We start from the raw sequence: 16,764 nt of genomic DNA, 5'->3' as shown, positions 1-16,764 counted from the left end.
ATGTGTTCTAGACTAGGAAAAATACTTCCATTTTGTAGATCATGGAGGAGAGAGGATGTACTTACTCCCTGGGACTTATTTGGGTCATGAAGCACATGGAGCCAAGCAGGATTCCCCTGGGCCCTCAGACAAATAATTCTGTAGGCTCACACTACCCACTTTGGTCTATGGCTGTGCAGTGTATAATCACACAGTCTTGAGTATGGAACAGACCTTGGCCCTGCTCAGTTCATTGCTGGGATAAGTATGGAGTAAGGGACTTAGAGTGACTTGTCTAGCATCTCACGGTCGGTGAAAGGCGGGCCTAGTCTTTGGACTGCTCTCTCAGTGTTCTTTCCCAAGCACATCACAGCCCCTCTCCTCTCCCCTCTATTCTCCTGGAACCTGCTGAGTGGTCATTTCCTAAGCAAGCATTATTGTTCCTATGCTGCTCCTCTCATTTCAAGTCCTGCAAACAGCCACAGAAGGGTTAACTTTTGTTGGCCTGAAAGCCTGAGCCAGTACAGAGTGTCCATTGTGCGCTGCCCCCTCTGGAGTCATTGCTGGCTGCTGGAATGTGACAAGGCAAACCGTTTTCACCTTGCTCTTGTTTTCACCCTCCTCTGTGAGCGCGTTGAGTGAACGTGTGCGTGTACTCACAGGACACGTTGGCAGTAGTGCCACAAGAGGACTCACAGTGGTCTCTCTGATGCACCAAAAAATGGAACTGTGAATTTGGGGTGGTAGGTACGTGCTGGGAGAAGGCAAAAGGAGAACAACAGCCTTGTGTACTTGTGAAGTAAACAAATGGGTTATGTTTCTTTGCTCTTTACTTTTGAAAGTGTCTCTCTTGCATGTGGTCATGAGGGGCATAGACAGTGAACTGTGCAGGGGCCGCCTGCCTGGGTGGAGCTACAGTTGGAGTAGTTTGAACCACAGGACTTTGATGAGCTGTCAGGGGCTAATTCATTTTCATTCAGAAAGAACTCCATGAAGTCCTCCATGTGCCCATCCTGCGCTGGGTGCTGAAGCAAATGTAAGTGTTGTACAGTTACAGTTGGTCTCAGCTTGAGCCTGAATTGCAATAGAGTAAGGAAAATAAGAGTTGTGTACTGAAACAATGAGAAGACATTGTATGACTAGCATTTAGTTGCAAGCTCTGCAGCTGTGAGCAGTGTTAAGTTAGGCCAAGGAGTGAGTGCTGTGGTCCAGAGTTTGCAGTATGTTGCCATGGAGAAGTGAAGACTTGGGCATGACCTTGAAATGTGGGAAGGCTTGGGATCTGTTTGTTCATTTGCTCATTCATTCCTTCATGCAACAAACATTTGGAGAATACCAGTTGTATGGCAGGCATCACCTGCATGGTTGGAAGAGGGTATAAGAAAATATTCTACAAAAGTATCAAGGCAGAAAGAACTCTGTGTGTGTGTAATGCCACTGTGGAGACTGGTGTGACTTGATAGGGAATGCAGCTTGTTGGCTAATGAGCCCTAAGACTGAATTCTTAAGGTAAACCAGTAGGGAAAGTCTGGAATTGATGTGCTCCTGGATGGGATTATTTGAAACTGCATTACTGTTTCATCTCTAGTTTTTATACTTGCGCTGCCCTGGTTTGGTCCTCATGCAACAAGAATTGAATTTCAGCCGAGCCTTTTTATGGTCCCCCTGCCTCTAATATCAGGTTCCCTTAATTCAGCCCTCACACCACATGCCGGAATTATCTTTCTAAAGCATAACTTTAATAATACCCCTTCCCTACTGACATCCCCTACTTAAATGGCTTCCCATTACCTTTAAGATAAAATCCAGCTCATTAGCGTGCCATTCAGTGATGTCCATGATCTGGCTGTAACCTTTTATCTCCAGCTATACCTCTTACCAGTCACCACATTGTACCACACCTCCTAGCCAAACCTCAGCTTTCTCTTTCCTGAACATAACCCTGTGTGCTCCTGCCCAGGCCTTGCCTCATGCTGTTCCTTCTGTTTGCCATGTCTTCCTTCCCACTCCACTTATTGAAGCCCCTCAAGGTCAGAGCCATATCCTATGCTCTCTTGAGGACTTCCTGTGTAGTTTCCTATCTATCAGTCTACACCTTGCCCAAGTGGAAAACCCTTTCTCTTCCCTTTGTTTCTATCCCTTATATAAAAATCTGTTTTGTTTTTCAAATCGTTCTTCAAGAGTGTAACCTCCTTGAGGAAAGAGATTGTATTTAAATTGTGTATCTTAGGATCTTGACTGGAGGAGAACTGAAAAAAAAATTGTTGAATATTCATTTTTTTTTTTTTTTTTTTTTTGCGGTACGTGGGCCCCTCGCTGCCGTGGCCTCTCCCGTTGCGGAGTACAGGCTCTGGACGCGCAGGCCCAGCGGCTGTGGCTCACGGGCCCAGCCGCTGTGCAGCACGTGGGATCCTCCCGGACCGGGGCACGAACCCACGTCTCCTGCATCGGCAGGCGAACTCCCAACCACTGCGCCACCAGGGAAGCCCTTGAATATTCATTTTTTGTGGATCTCTTACTATTTGAGTTTCAAGTTTTGGAACTTTGTCTTCTATATTAATTAGTTAATGATTTATACTACTAAATATAAGAAACTCTGAAGTGAGTCATTTTTTAAAGGGAAGATACTTTCTCAATATAGATAATTTATCCACTTCGTACTCCTATCTATTCCTCTAAAGTTTAGAATTTACTTTCTTTTCTCTCATCACAGAACCTGCAGTAGCTATTGACCTACTCTGGTTCAAAGGTCCAAATAGATTTAGTTTAGGAAATTTTATGGAGAATATACCTCAGCTTTTGCTCTGACCAAAGGACGCTTTACTGGTAGGTACCAGGGAATTAAAATGTAACGCTGGAGATTCCTGCCAGAGGGAGTAAACCACTGAACACTGTTGCCATAAGAAACATGGCTACCAATTTGTATGGTTTTTTGCTCAGTAGAGGTAAATAGGGACAGGTTCTCAGGCATCTTGATGCCTCCAACAGCAGTGTGTTACCTGACACTAGTAAGAGAGGCCTCAATGAATGTTGATTTGAATATGACTTTTTAAAACCTATGTAAGGTTTTGGGCAGGTAGGCAGATCAGTCTAGATGAGACAAGAATCTCACAAGTAAAGGAAACATAGTGTCATCTGGTCTAACTACCCTCCTCTGCTCCTAAGTGGGGACTTGGTCCCTTTTGTAGCATGGGGCACAGGTGGCAGTCCAGTGTTTGCTTGACAACTTTGGGAAGGAGCCTCACGCTCTCACCAGGCAGCCACTTCTCTTGCAGAAGTGCTGCATTCATTGGGTTTTCCCCTAAGTGGAAGCAGTTGTAAACGTGTCTTTCTGCGGGGCTGCGCAATTTCCAGGAGCTGAGTATGTTCCTGGGCTTCTCTGGGGAGCAGGGTCCATGTTGAAGCCCTGCTGCCTTGCTGGCTGTCTTCCTCACAGGGCGTCAGCTGAAAATGTACTGATTCCAGTGGGAGGAAGTACCCGTTCGGTTTCCAGTTCTTGGCTGTTCTGAATGTATGTTTGCAGGCATTTTTGGCATTTTCTGGTGGGCACATTTGCTGGTCAGTTCCTTAAATTGATGGGTTCAAAGGTAGCAGCCTAAGGTATGCTGTAATGCCTTCTGCTGACTGTTCAGACATTTGTGAAGGCTTGGATGTAATCTTACCTACAGCCAGGGGTAGAAGGAGATGATGTCTTGAAGTTGAGGGCGGCCCCAGGGCTTGAGGTTTTTCTCTTGAGAATGAGCATTTGGGCTTTCTTTTGAGCTTTAAAAATGATGAATATGAAATTGAGAATAATGGGACATGGAGTGAATAAGGGTGAAGGATAGTTTAGCTGATCCTATGATGGTTTGGTGAGGAGGAAGGCAGAATAAAAAATCCTGGGGGGATTCCTGGCACTTCCAGAGGCCTGTGAAATGCTCCCTCTCTCCCCTCTCTTTTTTGTTGTCATGTAGACATACGGTACTTTATTTAAGGTCTAGGAAGGGAATTAAAACTGTCTCGGGTGACTATTTTTATCTAAATGATTGATAATGATTAAATAACTTTTGTGTTGGAAACATTTTTAGCATTTGTTTTGCATTAATCACAGCATTAGAAGTAATTTCTCACTGAACTCTTTTTGTTTTCCTTTTACAAGGCTTCACCTAAGCTTAGCATTTGTTTACTTTAAGAAATAAAGACAAGACTTGTGCATGATTAAAATAATTCATAGTGAAAGATAATAAAGGAAGAATGGTCCAGAAGTTCTTCTTCTGAGGGGATGGAGAGATTGGCCCAGGCAGCGCAGGGTTGTGTTCAGCTTTGCAGACTGTTCTTCACATGTGAGAGGGAAGTTGTGCAAGAAGCCAGCCAGATGCAGTTTCCACAGACCTGAGCATCAGCACTTAGCAACCTTTCATCATGGTTGGCTTTGATGGTGGCTCAGCCAGCTGTGGCTTTAGTATAAGAAGCATCTAGCTTATTATTGGACCGGAGGACTCACCTCTCTTATCTTTATCCTTGGGCCCACAACCATAAAAATTAATAACAATTCAATGGAAGGCTGTGTGTGTGCGTGTGTTTCCCCCTCTGCTCCAATATAATATAATTTGGGGATGTGCACTTTCTGGTTTGATTTATTTCCAATCATTTTTTTCTGATGCCATAGATAAGTGAGGTGGGATGGGGCTTCTGGAACTTAGTTTGAGTTACCTTTGAGGTCATTTTCCTTCCTGCCATGGCTAATTACCTCTCTGCTTCTCAGTTGCAGATCTGATCCCTTCTGAACAACCTCCATCCCTGGGACTCTGAACCCAGCAGCTGGACCACTTTCTCCTTGGAATTTTGGGTGCCCTTTCTTCTCACCTTTTCCTTTTCCCTTTTCCCCGTCCCCCTCCTGAGAACTCTTGGAGACTGTAGGATTGTCATGGAGTCCAGGGAAGTCTTAAGCAGTTCCCGGCAAAGGGGGAGCGAGTCGGAATTCCTGCCGGTCTCCTCAGCCAAGCCCTTGACTGCTCCTGGCTGTGCAGGGGAACCTTTGCTCTCTGCTCCGGAGACTGGGAAGGGAATCCCAGTAGGCGGAGAACGCATGGAGCCAGAGGAGGAGGATGAACTGGGCTCAGGACGGGATGTGGATTCCAACTCCAATGCAGACAGTGAGAAATGGGTGGCAGGAGATGGTCTGGAAGAACAGGAGTTTTCTATCAAGGAGGCAAACTTCACAGAGGGGAGCCTGAAGCTGAAGATTCAGACCACGAAGCGGGCTAAGAAACCCCCAAAGAATCTGGAGAACTATATATGCCCACCCGAGATCAAGATCACCATCAAGCAGTCTGGGGACCAGAAGGTGTCCCGTGCTGGGAAAAATAGCAAAGCCACAAAGGAGGAGGAAAGAAGCCACTCCAAAAAGAAGGTAGGGATCCCTGTTGACTAGGTTTTTTCTGTTTGTTTTTGCCATTTTATCCTCAAACTTTAAGGGTCTATTTGCTTATTACTTAATTATTTATAAATTACTAATCTCCTTGATGGAATACTTAGGACCTGCAGAATAAATGTCTGTGATATCTCGGTATAGGATCCAATTTATTATTATGGATACTATCGACCAAAAACAAAACAAAACAAAGCAAAAAAGAAACTACTAAAATTATAATCGTGGAAGTTCCTATTTATTGTGTAGCAGCCAATTGGCTGGGTCAGATCTGGCTAAGCTGTGACAAAATTTGAGGGTGTTTTTTGTTTTTTTTGCTTTAATATTTGCATTTGTTCTCACAGTCGAGAGTAGGATGTTGAAAATTTTGGTCAATCAGAACAGTCAAGAACAGTTATAACCTCCTTTTGGTTTCAATCACTGCTGTAAATCTTTCTACAATAGATAAATCACTTACTTGACTGAGGAAGCCCAGTCTTTGTAGTAAATGAGGCTCTTCTAGGGCTGAGAGATCATTATCCTGGAAGCCAGTGGTGAGCTTTAGAGCTGGAGAAAGGGAAGGGGTAGGGGACTGGCATGAAGCTTTATCTAACAAACTGTAGACTTTTAAGATTGAGTGTTGAATGAACTTGGTACATGGTCATTTTCCTCATAAAAGTCAATGTGGGTGTGGAGCTCTCTAGGTGATTTAGTGATGTTCTTTGGTTGGGAATGTATGGATCTAGGTTTCATTGTATTTATTTTGTGTCACAGAGGGTTACAGAGACCTCCATTTCTGGGAGGGGTGTGGCACTCAGCTGTGATAGCAGAGGGCTGCCCTAGTCTAGAAAGTTTTTGTTTCCAAGAATCTCTGGGTCTTGTGAACAGCTCTGAAAGGAGCCCTCTTGCTGACAGTTTTGCAGTTCTAGGTAGTAGATGTTAACCAGAGTCTTTGTAACTCTTTCCCCCACATCATAATTATTTGGACTCTGGACATGATGGAAGATAAAATGGTCTATATGAATGAACCTCTCTCCTTTATAGCCCAGAGATAATCTGTAGTGTTTCTGTTGACAGTGGTTTTTGAACTTTGGGGTAGTCATTTTCAATAAAGTTGCTAAGAATCATGTTGTTTCTTTAGTGTAGGGCTTGTGCCCTTCCTTATGCTAGGCATTTTGGCAGATTTGTCGAAGTTAAAATCCAAAAACTTGGACTAGAAGAGACATTTCTGGGTGACCAACACCCCCAGTTTGCTGAGACTATCCTGGTTTTTAAATGGAAAGTCCTGCATCCAGGTTCAGTCCTGGGCAAGCCAGGGCAGTTGGCCATTTTACTTTAACATTTGGACCACAAAGGAATCTTTAGAAATTGGTGTGTTTTTATGTAGCATAGAGGTAGTGCTTTCCCCTCTCCCCTCCCCATTTACAACTTTGCGATGCTTTGTGGGTTCTCTGTCATAAAACCAAGGATTATCTAGATGCACATGGAAACTTTTGAGATTTTTGCAAGCAGATGCAAAGAAATGCAAGCAGGCTCAGAAAGTTAGCCTTTGCTTTGGAGTTGGGTCTCTTCAGCTTTGAAAATGAGTGTCTTTGACCCTGGTCACTGAGATGGCACAAAGAGTGTTGTTGGATTTTTGTGTGGGTGACCAGTCTTGAAAACTGTGGTAACAGTTTTCCCTCCATCCCCATCACTGCCAGAGTTTGAGTAGCAGCCCACAGTTTTGGGTGTGCAAACCCAAATTCACTATCCTAGAAAGAGAGTAAGTTGTCCTGGTCAGTACTACTTTCCTAAGGCCATAAGATTGTTCCCAAATATAGGCTTCTGTCTATTGGAATGTCCCAGAATAAAACTCTGGAATTTGTGACATGGGGATGATTTCAAAGCTGAAATGTGCAATGGACCTCCACTCTCATATCTGAAATTCTCAGGCTGGTCATTCTCACCCAAAAAGTTGGATGCCCTTTTGTGCTTTATTGGAAAGAGAGAAGAAATTGCTTCTTTGAATACGTGATTTACCAAGTATGCTTTTCTAAGCCTGAGCAATTGGAGGGGGAAGAAAGGAAGGAGAAAGGCTGAAATTCAATGTACAGTGCTGTGTTATGCTGGCACTGTAATGGGAATATCTATGAAAATTTTAAATTGTTAGAAGCTTGCTTCATATTGTACTCCTTTATTCTTCCTACGTTATGCCTAGAGCTGATTCTTTCCAGAGATGAACGAATAAAGTTATCGGTACTGGGTCTTAATCATTTGATAGATGATAGGAAGTTCTCTGATCTCTATTGGGATAGAATGTGAACTTTATTACTCTTCAAGTGCCTGTTGTTTTGCAAACAAGGAGTAAGCAAAAGCTGGAGCTGAGGTGGAAAGGTGGAAACCTTGCTTACTATTTGTACGGAAAAGCTCAGTGGAATGAGCTTGCAGAATTTATTTATTTGTATGAATGGGAAGTACATGATCAGTAATTTGAGATAGGGAAAAGGATGAGGATGGCATTTTGTAAGCATCAGATCAGTGTCTCACTCTAAAATCTAGTCTTCTGGATTTTTTATTTTGAGGCAGGTTGCTCACTGAAGAAGTGTACATGGAGTGGCCCTTGGGACTCAGGTCCTTTGCTAAGAGCTTGGAAGAAGGCTCTGTTGAGCTGGTGCTTGAGCAGGTGGAGATGCCTACTTGGGTATCACCTGATCATATATGCTGACTTAGAGCAGGTTTGGCAAACTGTAGTCCGTGGGCAAAATCCAGCCCCCCGCCTATTTTTATACAGCCCACAAGCAAAGAATGGTTGGGAAAAAATCAAAAAGAGAATAATATTTTGTAAGATGGGAAAATTATACGAAATTCAAATTTCCCTGTCCATAAATACATTTTTATTGGAATGGAGCCACATCTATTTATTTACGTTTCGGCTATGGCTGCTTTTGCACTTCGACAGCAGAGTTGAGTAGTTGTGACAGAGAGTGTATGGCCCTCAGAGCTTAAACTCTCTGCTATCTAGTTCTGACCAAAAACACTTGTTGACCCGTGACTTAGGGGAAGGACAGTGAGTTTTAGGATAACAAGGATTTTGTTTTATTTCATTTTGTTTTGAACGATTCAGCCTCCAAACTTGGAGGCTGGGGAAAAATGAGCGTTAATCATTATGTGCTTTTCTTGTTGTTTTTTTGTTTTTGTTTGTTTTACTTTTGCAGACCAATCAATTTTGTTCAAGTCATTGTTTGACAGCCTTTGGCAAAGACAGCTTATATTGGATCCCAAATGATTTGCTTTCTCATTGTTTTTTGTAAAAAGAACGTTCTGTAGGATAATTATGGCATTCCTTACATATCACAGCTAGTTTTCTGCTACTTCTATCTGTACATGTTATACTGCTGTGGGGTGAGGAGATGTATGTGTGGTATGCTTAAGAGCTTTATTCCAAATTTCAAACCTAGGCCCAGTCCTCCAAACTGGAGAGTTGTTACAGATTTTCAGGTAACAGGGCCACTTCAGTAGTAGGATGTTAGGAGGGACCCATGAAAATACCACTTAATTGGCTCAAGGATGCGTGGACTCTTCTAACCAGCGGACAGATCACCTCCCTTCCATGTAAACTTAGGATGGCACTTGAGATGCTGCCTGGAAGAGGGTTTATGATGAATTGATTTATGTGAGGTGTAAGAGCAGCATTTGGTAAGAAGTGGAGGCTGAAAAGAGAGCTCAGAACATATTTTAGGGCCTCAGAATTGTCCTTTGGGCAGGTCCTGAGTTGCAGATGGATGATCCCATAAATGCACCTTGCTCTTTATCACAGCACCCATGTTGTTGCATCTTAGACTGACTCAGGTAAGTGGTATAATAACTTAAGCTTCCTCTACTTTCCTTCTAGGTCACTCAATAAAAACAATAGAGAACATGAGAATGAGTCTCTAGAAGCAAGTTCAGGTATAACATGTGAACTTAAAATGTTCCAACAATGACAGGTTTTTTTTTGTTTTTCTTTTTAACATCTTTATTGGAGTATAATTGCTGTACAATGGTGTGTTAGTTTCTGCTTTATAACAAAGTGAGTCAGCTATGCATATACATATATCCCCATATCTCCTCCTTCTTGTGTCTCCCTCCCATCCTCCCTATCCCACCCCTCTAGGTGGTCACAAAGCACCGAGCTGATCTCCCTGTGCTATGCGGCTGCTTCCCACTAGCTATCTGTTTTACATTTGGTAGTGTATATATTTCCATGCCACTCTCTCACTTTGTCCCAGCTTACCCTTTCCCCTCCCCGTGTCCTCAAGCCTATTCTCTACGTCTGCGTCTTTATTCCTGTCCTGCCCCTAGGTTCTTCAGAATTATTATTATTATTATTTTTTAGATTCCATATATACGTGTTAACATACTGTATTTTAAGAGGCTCTCAGCTGGGCAGAGTTTAGCAGCTCTCCTCTTTCTGAGGACTTTCTGTGGGTGTCAGGATACCCACCAGGTTCAATGGCATGAGAAGGAGAGGGTGTTCTGAGACAAGCACTGTACAGTGATCCAGGGTAGAAAATGTGGTGTGGTTATCTGCACCAACTGGCTTTGTGACTCTGGATCTGGAATATAACCTTGCTGAAGCCCTGGTTTCCTCATCTGCCAAATTGAGATGCTAGTTTCCACATGATATAACCCAATGTAAGATTTTAGGAGAAAATGGGTAATTTACAGAGCACACGTCATAGTAATAGTTCCGATTTATTGAGCCATGTGGCAGACCTGCGGCTAGCTCTTTTATCTGTATTCACTTTCTCTACTAGTCCTTATTACAGTCCTGTCGGACAGATGGTATTTATTTATTTTTATTTATTTTATTTTATTTTATTTTTTTTGCGTTACGCGGGCCTCTCACTGTTGTGGCCTCTCCCGTTGCGGAGCACAGGCTCCGGACGCGCAGGCCCAGTGGCCATGGCTCACAGGCCTAGCCGTTCCACGGCGTGTGGGATCCTCCCGGACCGGGGCACGAACCCGTGTCCCCCGCATCGGCAGGTGGACTCTGAACCACTGCGCCACCAGGGAAGCCCCAGATGGTATTTATTTACAGATGAGGAAATTGAGGCTCAGTGGCTTCAGATAAGCAGGAGCAGAGTTGGCCTTTGAAGTCAGTTCTTCTAGACTGTTTGGCCAATACTGGAGTCCAGGCCTCAAGTGCCCACACGGGACAGGGCTTCTGGGAGATGAGGATCCAGCATGAGGGCATTTCTCTCCACTTTCCCATATTGGCGAGGATGGCAGGATCATAACCTGGCCTGCTGTCTTAAATTCCAAGTGTTTCAAAGCCTAATGAGTTAGAGTCTTATTTTTTCCTTTATTGTGCTTATGGATTGTTATTTGCTTCTGTTTTGTTTCCTTAGACTTAATGTTCCCCTTCCCCCAGCTTCATCAGGAGAACCTATTTTCTCTAGCAGCAGAGACATCAACCTCATATTCCTCAGGGCCTGCGATGGTCCTGATCCATGATCAGGATTCCTTCTTAGTAACCCCATGTAGAACATCATCACATGTGTATGGAAAGACCCTGTATTCTCTTTTGAGCACTCATAACCCTCTCTTGGGAAGTCTGACAGGTCACAAATTCATGTACTGATACTTCAAATAGCACCTCCCTCGTGTCAAACACACAAAATATGGGAGAGAAAAAAGGCTTTTTAGGTGGTGTAGATGGGAAGCTAGCCTGACATCAGATTGCAGAGAGTGATGAATATCAAATAAATGAATGGGGCTTCCCTGGTGGCGCAGTGGTTGGGAGTCCCCCTGCCGATGCAGGGGACGCGGGTTCGTGCCCCGGTCCGGGAAGATCCCACATGCTGCGGAGCGGCTGGGCCCGTGAGCCACGGCCGCTGAGCCCGTGAGCCACGGCCGCTGAGCCTGCGCGTCCGGAGCCTGTGCTCCGCAACGGGAGAGGCCACAACACTCAGAGGCCCGCGTACCGCAAAAAAAAAAAAAAATAAAATAAATAAATGAATGGGTTTGCATTTAATTCTATAAGTAATGGAAGTGCTCAGCAGGCTTTGAATTGGGGAAAGGAAGGGTTGGGGGTCCAGGGAACATGATGAAAGTGATGTAGGGAAGAGAAGCATAAAAGGAGAGACTTGGTAGTACAGTTGTCAGTAAGGAGGGCTGCACCAGGGTTCTCCATTTCCCCTGTAAACTGCTGAGATGCACATTTCTCGCCTGACCCTCTATGGGATATAGCAGTTTGGAGGGGCTGCAGGAGGGAGGGCATGTTGGGCAGGGGATGAAAGGTAGCTCAGATTGCTGGACCTCTGGTGCTGCACCCATCTCCATCTCCTCATCCACTCTGATGGGTGGTCCTGAGCATCCAACAGAGAGCCTTCCACCCTCCTTAGGGTTCAGGCGTCCCTCCCTCGCCATCATTTGTGCAGCCCCTTCTCTGGTCACTCCGAGGTGCATTGCTTGGCTGAGGGCTTGCCCTCCCTTCCTCAGGGTATGTGAATGTGGTGCTTTGAACTCCTGGGAGTATATGAGCTTCTTCCCTTACAACACCCTCAACCTGGCTGGGAGAGCAGGTCTGGTCAGCATTTCTTCACAAGAAGCTGAATTTCCCCTCTCGTTTAATTTTATATTTTCTCTCTATAGATTTTTTTTTTTAAAGCAGCATCATTCCTATTTATTCATCAGAGTGCCTGAAAATTTTGTTTCCTGATAGGTTTCTCTATAGTTATTTTAGAGCTAAAAACCTTTTCCATAAAGTAATTGTATCTACCGAGCAACAGGTTACATTTGACATCTGGAGTTGGTGTTCGGGAAAGAACACTGGACTTGGGGACAGGAGCCCTACGTACCAGCTCTGCCTCTGTTATTAACAGCTTCAATAAGAATGCTTTACCTTCCTGGATCTCAGTTTTTGCATGTTAAAAAAAAAAAAAAAGAAAGAAAGAAAAAGAAAACAAACAGCTTTTGACCTCTGAAGCCTTATTTCTCTTCCCAAAACTGGAAACTTAAAGAGTCATTCTGTTAGATGAGGCAAGACTTTCTCTTTAAGAAAACTAGTTACTATAAACAAAATTTTTAACCTCTCTTCGGGACCCACTGTTCTGTTATCAGATTGTTTCCTTTTTGCCCCAGTGTCAAAAGGCCTAAAATTGTGGGAGCAAATGTCAGAGTTGAGCTTAAAAAGTGGTGAGATTTATCAGACTTGCATTCCATGAAGATATTCTGGGAATGTTTGGTTCCCCTCTTCCCTCCTTGTGTGCTTCTTGTTTTCTTCCTGTGTTTGGGATTCTCTGGGGGTTTAAAGCATGGTGCTGGCTCTTTTCCTCTTGGTACTTAGTTTCATTTTGGACTTCAACAAGGAACATCCTTTGGTGAACTCTGTGCCATTGAAGATAAACCTGTCAGTAAAAGCAAGAAAATTGTGTTCTTGTCTGATAGAGAGTCATTCATTCCCTGAATTGTTCAGGTAAGAAATAAGGGATCTGTTAGAAAGAGTACCTGTCCTGAGAGTGGATTTGAACTCAGATCCCCTGATTCTAGAGCAGGTTCTCTGCAGAGAACCTGCACTAGAACCTGGGCTCCCTATAACCTTAAGCAAGTTACTTAACCCCTTGAAACAGTTTCCTAACTGTGTGAAAACCAGGATAATAGTAGCATCTCTTTGCTGGTGTCTTGTGGAGATGAAAGTGCCTGGTGCGCTTAGCACAGCACCTCACTCAGTGTGCATCACCTTTATTCCCGTTCTGCTTCTCTCTCTTCCAGGTCACCCACAGGACCCTCCTCAGTACAGTCACAGCTAGGTACACAGTGACCTGCAGTTGTGCTGGGTGCCTAGGAGGGGTGGGCTGTCTAAGAAGCCATGTGTTTCTTTAGGCTGATCCTGTTTTAATACTGCTCGTGGCTATGTTGAATTGTGTTGGCTGGGTGGCGGTGCCAGTGTGTTTATTTCTGATGCCTGCACAAGCATCTACTAATAAAGCATGCCACTAATGCTTTTTTTTCTTGGTGGTGAGAATTGGTATGGGATTTATTTAGAGATGATTCAAAGGTCTTTTATCTCTGTGGTCACTTATCTGCCAAACCAGGATTGCTGCTAAGCTCAAAGCATGACTCAAAATGAAACTTTCGAAGTAGTGTCATAAGAATGATCAAGTGGGGTTCAGCTGGTACTTCCTTGCACCCCTGACACGCTCCCAGCATTTGCAGAGTCACCTGCCCTTCTCCATCATCCCAATTCTACATCCTTGAAAAGTCCTCTCTTAAGGCATTTCCAGTTGACCTTCAGTTGCGTTGCCTTTTTTTATTTTTAATAAAAGGCAAGAGAAATAATCCTGTTTTGCCCTTCTCTACCCCATCCTTTGGGTCTTCTGATTCCTGCAACTCTAAATGAAAAACATCCCACCTTCCAAACACTACAATGCAGGACATCCCAGGATGTCCCTCTCCTGCCTTTCTTGTTCACGAGACATGAGTCACTTTGGTCAGGAAGTCGCTGGGTCTGGTTAAGGTTTCCTAGGCAGAGAACATGGGGATGTGGCAGTGAGGTTCTCAAAGCCTGGGCCTCAGGCATTGGTTCAGGCTCCTGACTGCCTTACATACAGAAATCAAACACATGAGGCAATGAAGCCTTGTGTTATAGGGGTTTGGTTTATCCACAATAAGCTAAAAATTCGTGTTATAATTTTCACATGGCCAAGTTACTTTGGGGAAATGGTTTCAACTCATTTGGTCCTCAGGGTGACTTGACTTGGAAGGTGGCATTAAGACTCTGCTCCCCGCATGCCCACAAGAGGAGCCAGTGGCCAGAGGGAGAGGCTGCCAGTGGGAAGGCAGAAACTCAGTAGAGCCAGGTTCCCAGGAGGTGTGCAGACAGACACAGCATGCAAACACCCACATGGACTAGCTGTTGTATGCAGTGTGTGCAGGAGTCTGAATTATGTGCTGTCTGGTGAAGCCGCAAGCGCTTGGTGCAAGCTGAGGCCGCAGTCAGAGCATGTCAGCCCAGGATAGCCAGCCCAGTCCCTGCACTGAGGGCAGGTTTGGATGACATAACTTCTAGGGCTCCTTTCCACCTTCCATAGTATTCCATTGGATCTTGGCCTATGAAGGCAGGAGGCCTCCGTCTGTACCTGGAGTGTGCCTTTGCCTCTGAAGTCCCAGGTTTGTGCTTTTTCTTGCCTGCCCCTCCCTCCTCAGACTAACTTCCCTCACCTCCCCACCAGCCTCTGACCTCACCAGGGGAAAGAGTGGAGGCCTTTATTGACTCTGAAAAATCCAAGCAGTTCCCATCTTGGTACCTGGCCCTTGAGGCCATTTGATAATCATCATTAGTATCAAATGCAGGTTGCTTCAGTGTGTTTTTCTAGACCTTGTTTATGGTGTTTTTCCCACAGTGTCTTTTTCGGCCCTCACAAGTTTCTAGCCAGTTTCACAGTTGGGGTGGGGTGGGGGAGGATTGGTGGAGATGGAGCAGAGTGGGTAGAGAATTCTTGAAGGGACAGGGACAGACAGCAGTTCTGACCTTCAAGGTGGACCACCATGCCTTGCCAATAAGAAGTAATCATTTGCAGATATGAATGTGCCCGGGAATGTGGGCAGCCTTTCATGCCAGGCCAGTTAGTTCATTTGTTCAGTGCTGTGAATGAGAACCCATTCACAACACTAAACAAATCGGGGGTTTCAGCATTGTTCACAACAGACTGTATCTCTGGAGAACAGCCTTAAAGGAGTGGATCATGGGTGTGGTTAAAGGAGATCTATTTGTAGCATACAGTGGGAATCTCCGTGATTTCTCCATCCTTGTCCTTTCAGGGGAGCAAGAGGTGGACACGGGTTTATTTGGCTGTGGGGCTCTTTCTTGCACCATCAGGTTCCTGAACTTCCCAGTCTTCCTACTGGATTACTGCCATTGAGTAAGCGGCAGGGCAGCATCATGCTGGGATATGGGTGCCGTTGGGTCATGAAGGAAGGCAAGATCAGGAGATCCAGAAAGGGTCTGAGAACCAGGAGTTAAATCTGACACAGGCCAGAATCTGGCACCAGGCCAGGAGGCAGGCGAAGGCCAACCACAGAAGCTATGGGTCAAAAGGAAAGAATGGGCCCACAGTTGGGTCACACTTCCAGCATCATGGACTTCACTGAGAGTCAGAAGATCCTCTGAATATTTCCATTGCAGCCTCGCTCATAAACAGAAGACACCTTCCAAAATCCCTCATGGACAGTTATTTGGCCGCTGCTCAATGGCCCTCAGGGAGGAGGCTCGCTGCTACCTCTTGAGGCAGCTCTGGTTTTAGTAAAGCTCTTTCTTATGTTGCACTAAAATCATTCTTTTAAAGCCTAAATATTTCCAGTTCCTGGGACTCCATCGTTTCCTGATGCCAAAGCACCTTGGTTCCTATGCCAGGAATGCCACTTTGTCAGTGTCCTTCCTAAAAGGCATCAGTGGGGAGGACTCACAGAGCAGAGGACAAAACTGGAAGGTGGTCTGGGGCTGCAGGGGACTGTGCCCTCCTCCACTCTAAGCGTAGTATCTCTATTAACAGGACCCCAGGCTCTGTCAGCTTTCTGGGCAGCTTCATCATTGTCAGTGTATACTGAGCTCAAGGTCAAGGAGACTCCAATTTAATATTGCCTTCTGCTACTTTTGCTGGTCCACATCGTCACATCCTACATACAGTGGACTCTGGGCCAAAATGCAGGTGTTTGCATTATCCTTCTTATCATTTCTTTGTGCATAGTTCTAGGCAGGGATCTGAGTCAAAGCTAGTTAGGGTCTGTGGACTACGCAGAAGGCACAGAAATAGGGCAACTTTGAAATGTAGATGCCCTCTCACTCAGAGTTCGTCTTCTGTGCTTTCATACTGGGGCATCCCTAGATGGTTCTCCACCATCTGTGAACCTGCTTTCTCATTTACATAGTGGCCTTTTTGGATCTAACTAAAAAAGTTTTAAAAGTGTGTTATCAAAGGTAAAGTATTTTCTTCTCGGTTACGGTGTATGCTCTCTGAGGACAGAAGTTGTGTCTTTTATTTCCTGGCCTGGGTGTCAAACAAGTTCTTGTTAGCTCTGTGCCAATGAAGGTAGCTCTATGGAAAAAACTCTCTTTTCTATCAAAACAGCTTCTGCCTAGTCAGCCCTGTATATTTTGCATTGGTTTTTTAGAAACATCTGAAACTTTTCATCATGCTGCCTTTTCTGTGCTCCCATCCAGATATACCATAGGAGAGTTGAAGCATCTAAATTCGACATGAATCTACAGAGTTGTAGGTTGTGTTCAGCATAAATGCTGTGTGGGGTATAGACAGTTCTTATTGGAAGAATTGATCTCAGAGCATTTAGGGTAAAACCCAGGACAGTACAACATACTGTCAAAATGAGTGTTTCAGATAGTGCATAGTGTGGAAAATTGGTAGCAACCGTCACAT

General features: G+C 44.6%; 1 protein-coding gene across 4 annotated transcripts in view; it reads left to right on the top strand.

The window, feature by feature from the left end:
- SETBP1 (SET binding protein 1) overlaps positions 1–16,764 on the top strand; it is a 378,322-nt gene that overhangs the window by 16,199 nt on the left and 345,359 nt on the right. For all 4 annotated transcript variants that reach the window (XM_049697762.1, XM_033421334.2, XM_033421335.2 and 1 more), the window contains exon 2: positions 4,724–5,371. In XM_049697762.1, coding sequence (XP_049553719.1) covers positions 4,886–5,371 — 486 coding nt within the window. In that variant the 5' untranslated portion in view covers positions 4,724–4,885. The remainder of the gene's footprint in view (positions 1–4,723; positions 5,372–16,764) is intronic.

This window comes from Orcinus orca, chromosome 15, assembly GCF_937001465.1.
Source record: "Orcinus orca chromosome 15, mOrcOrc1.1, whole genome shotgun sequence".
NCBI classification, from domain to species: Eukaryota; Metazoa; Chordata; class Mammalia; order Artiodactyla; family Delphinidae; genus Orcinus; species Orcinus orca.
Note: the sequence above shows the minus strand (reverse complement) of the source record. Positions and strands in the feature narration are given on the sequence as shown.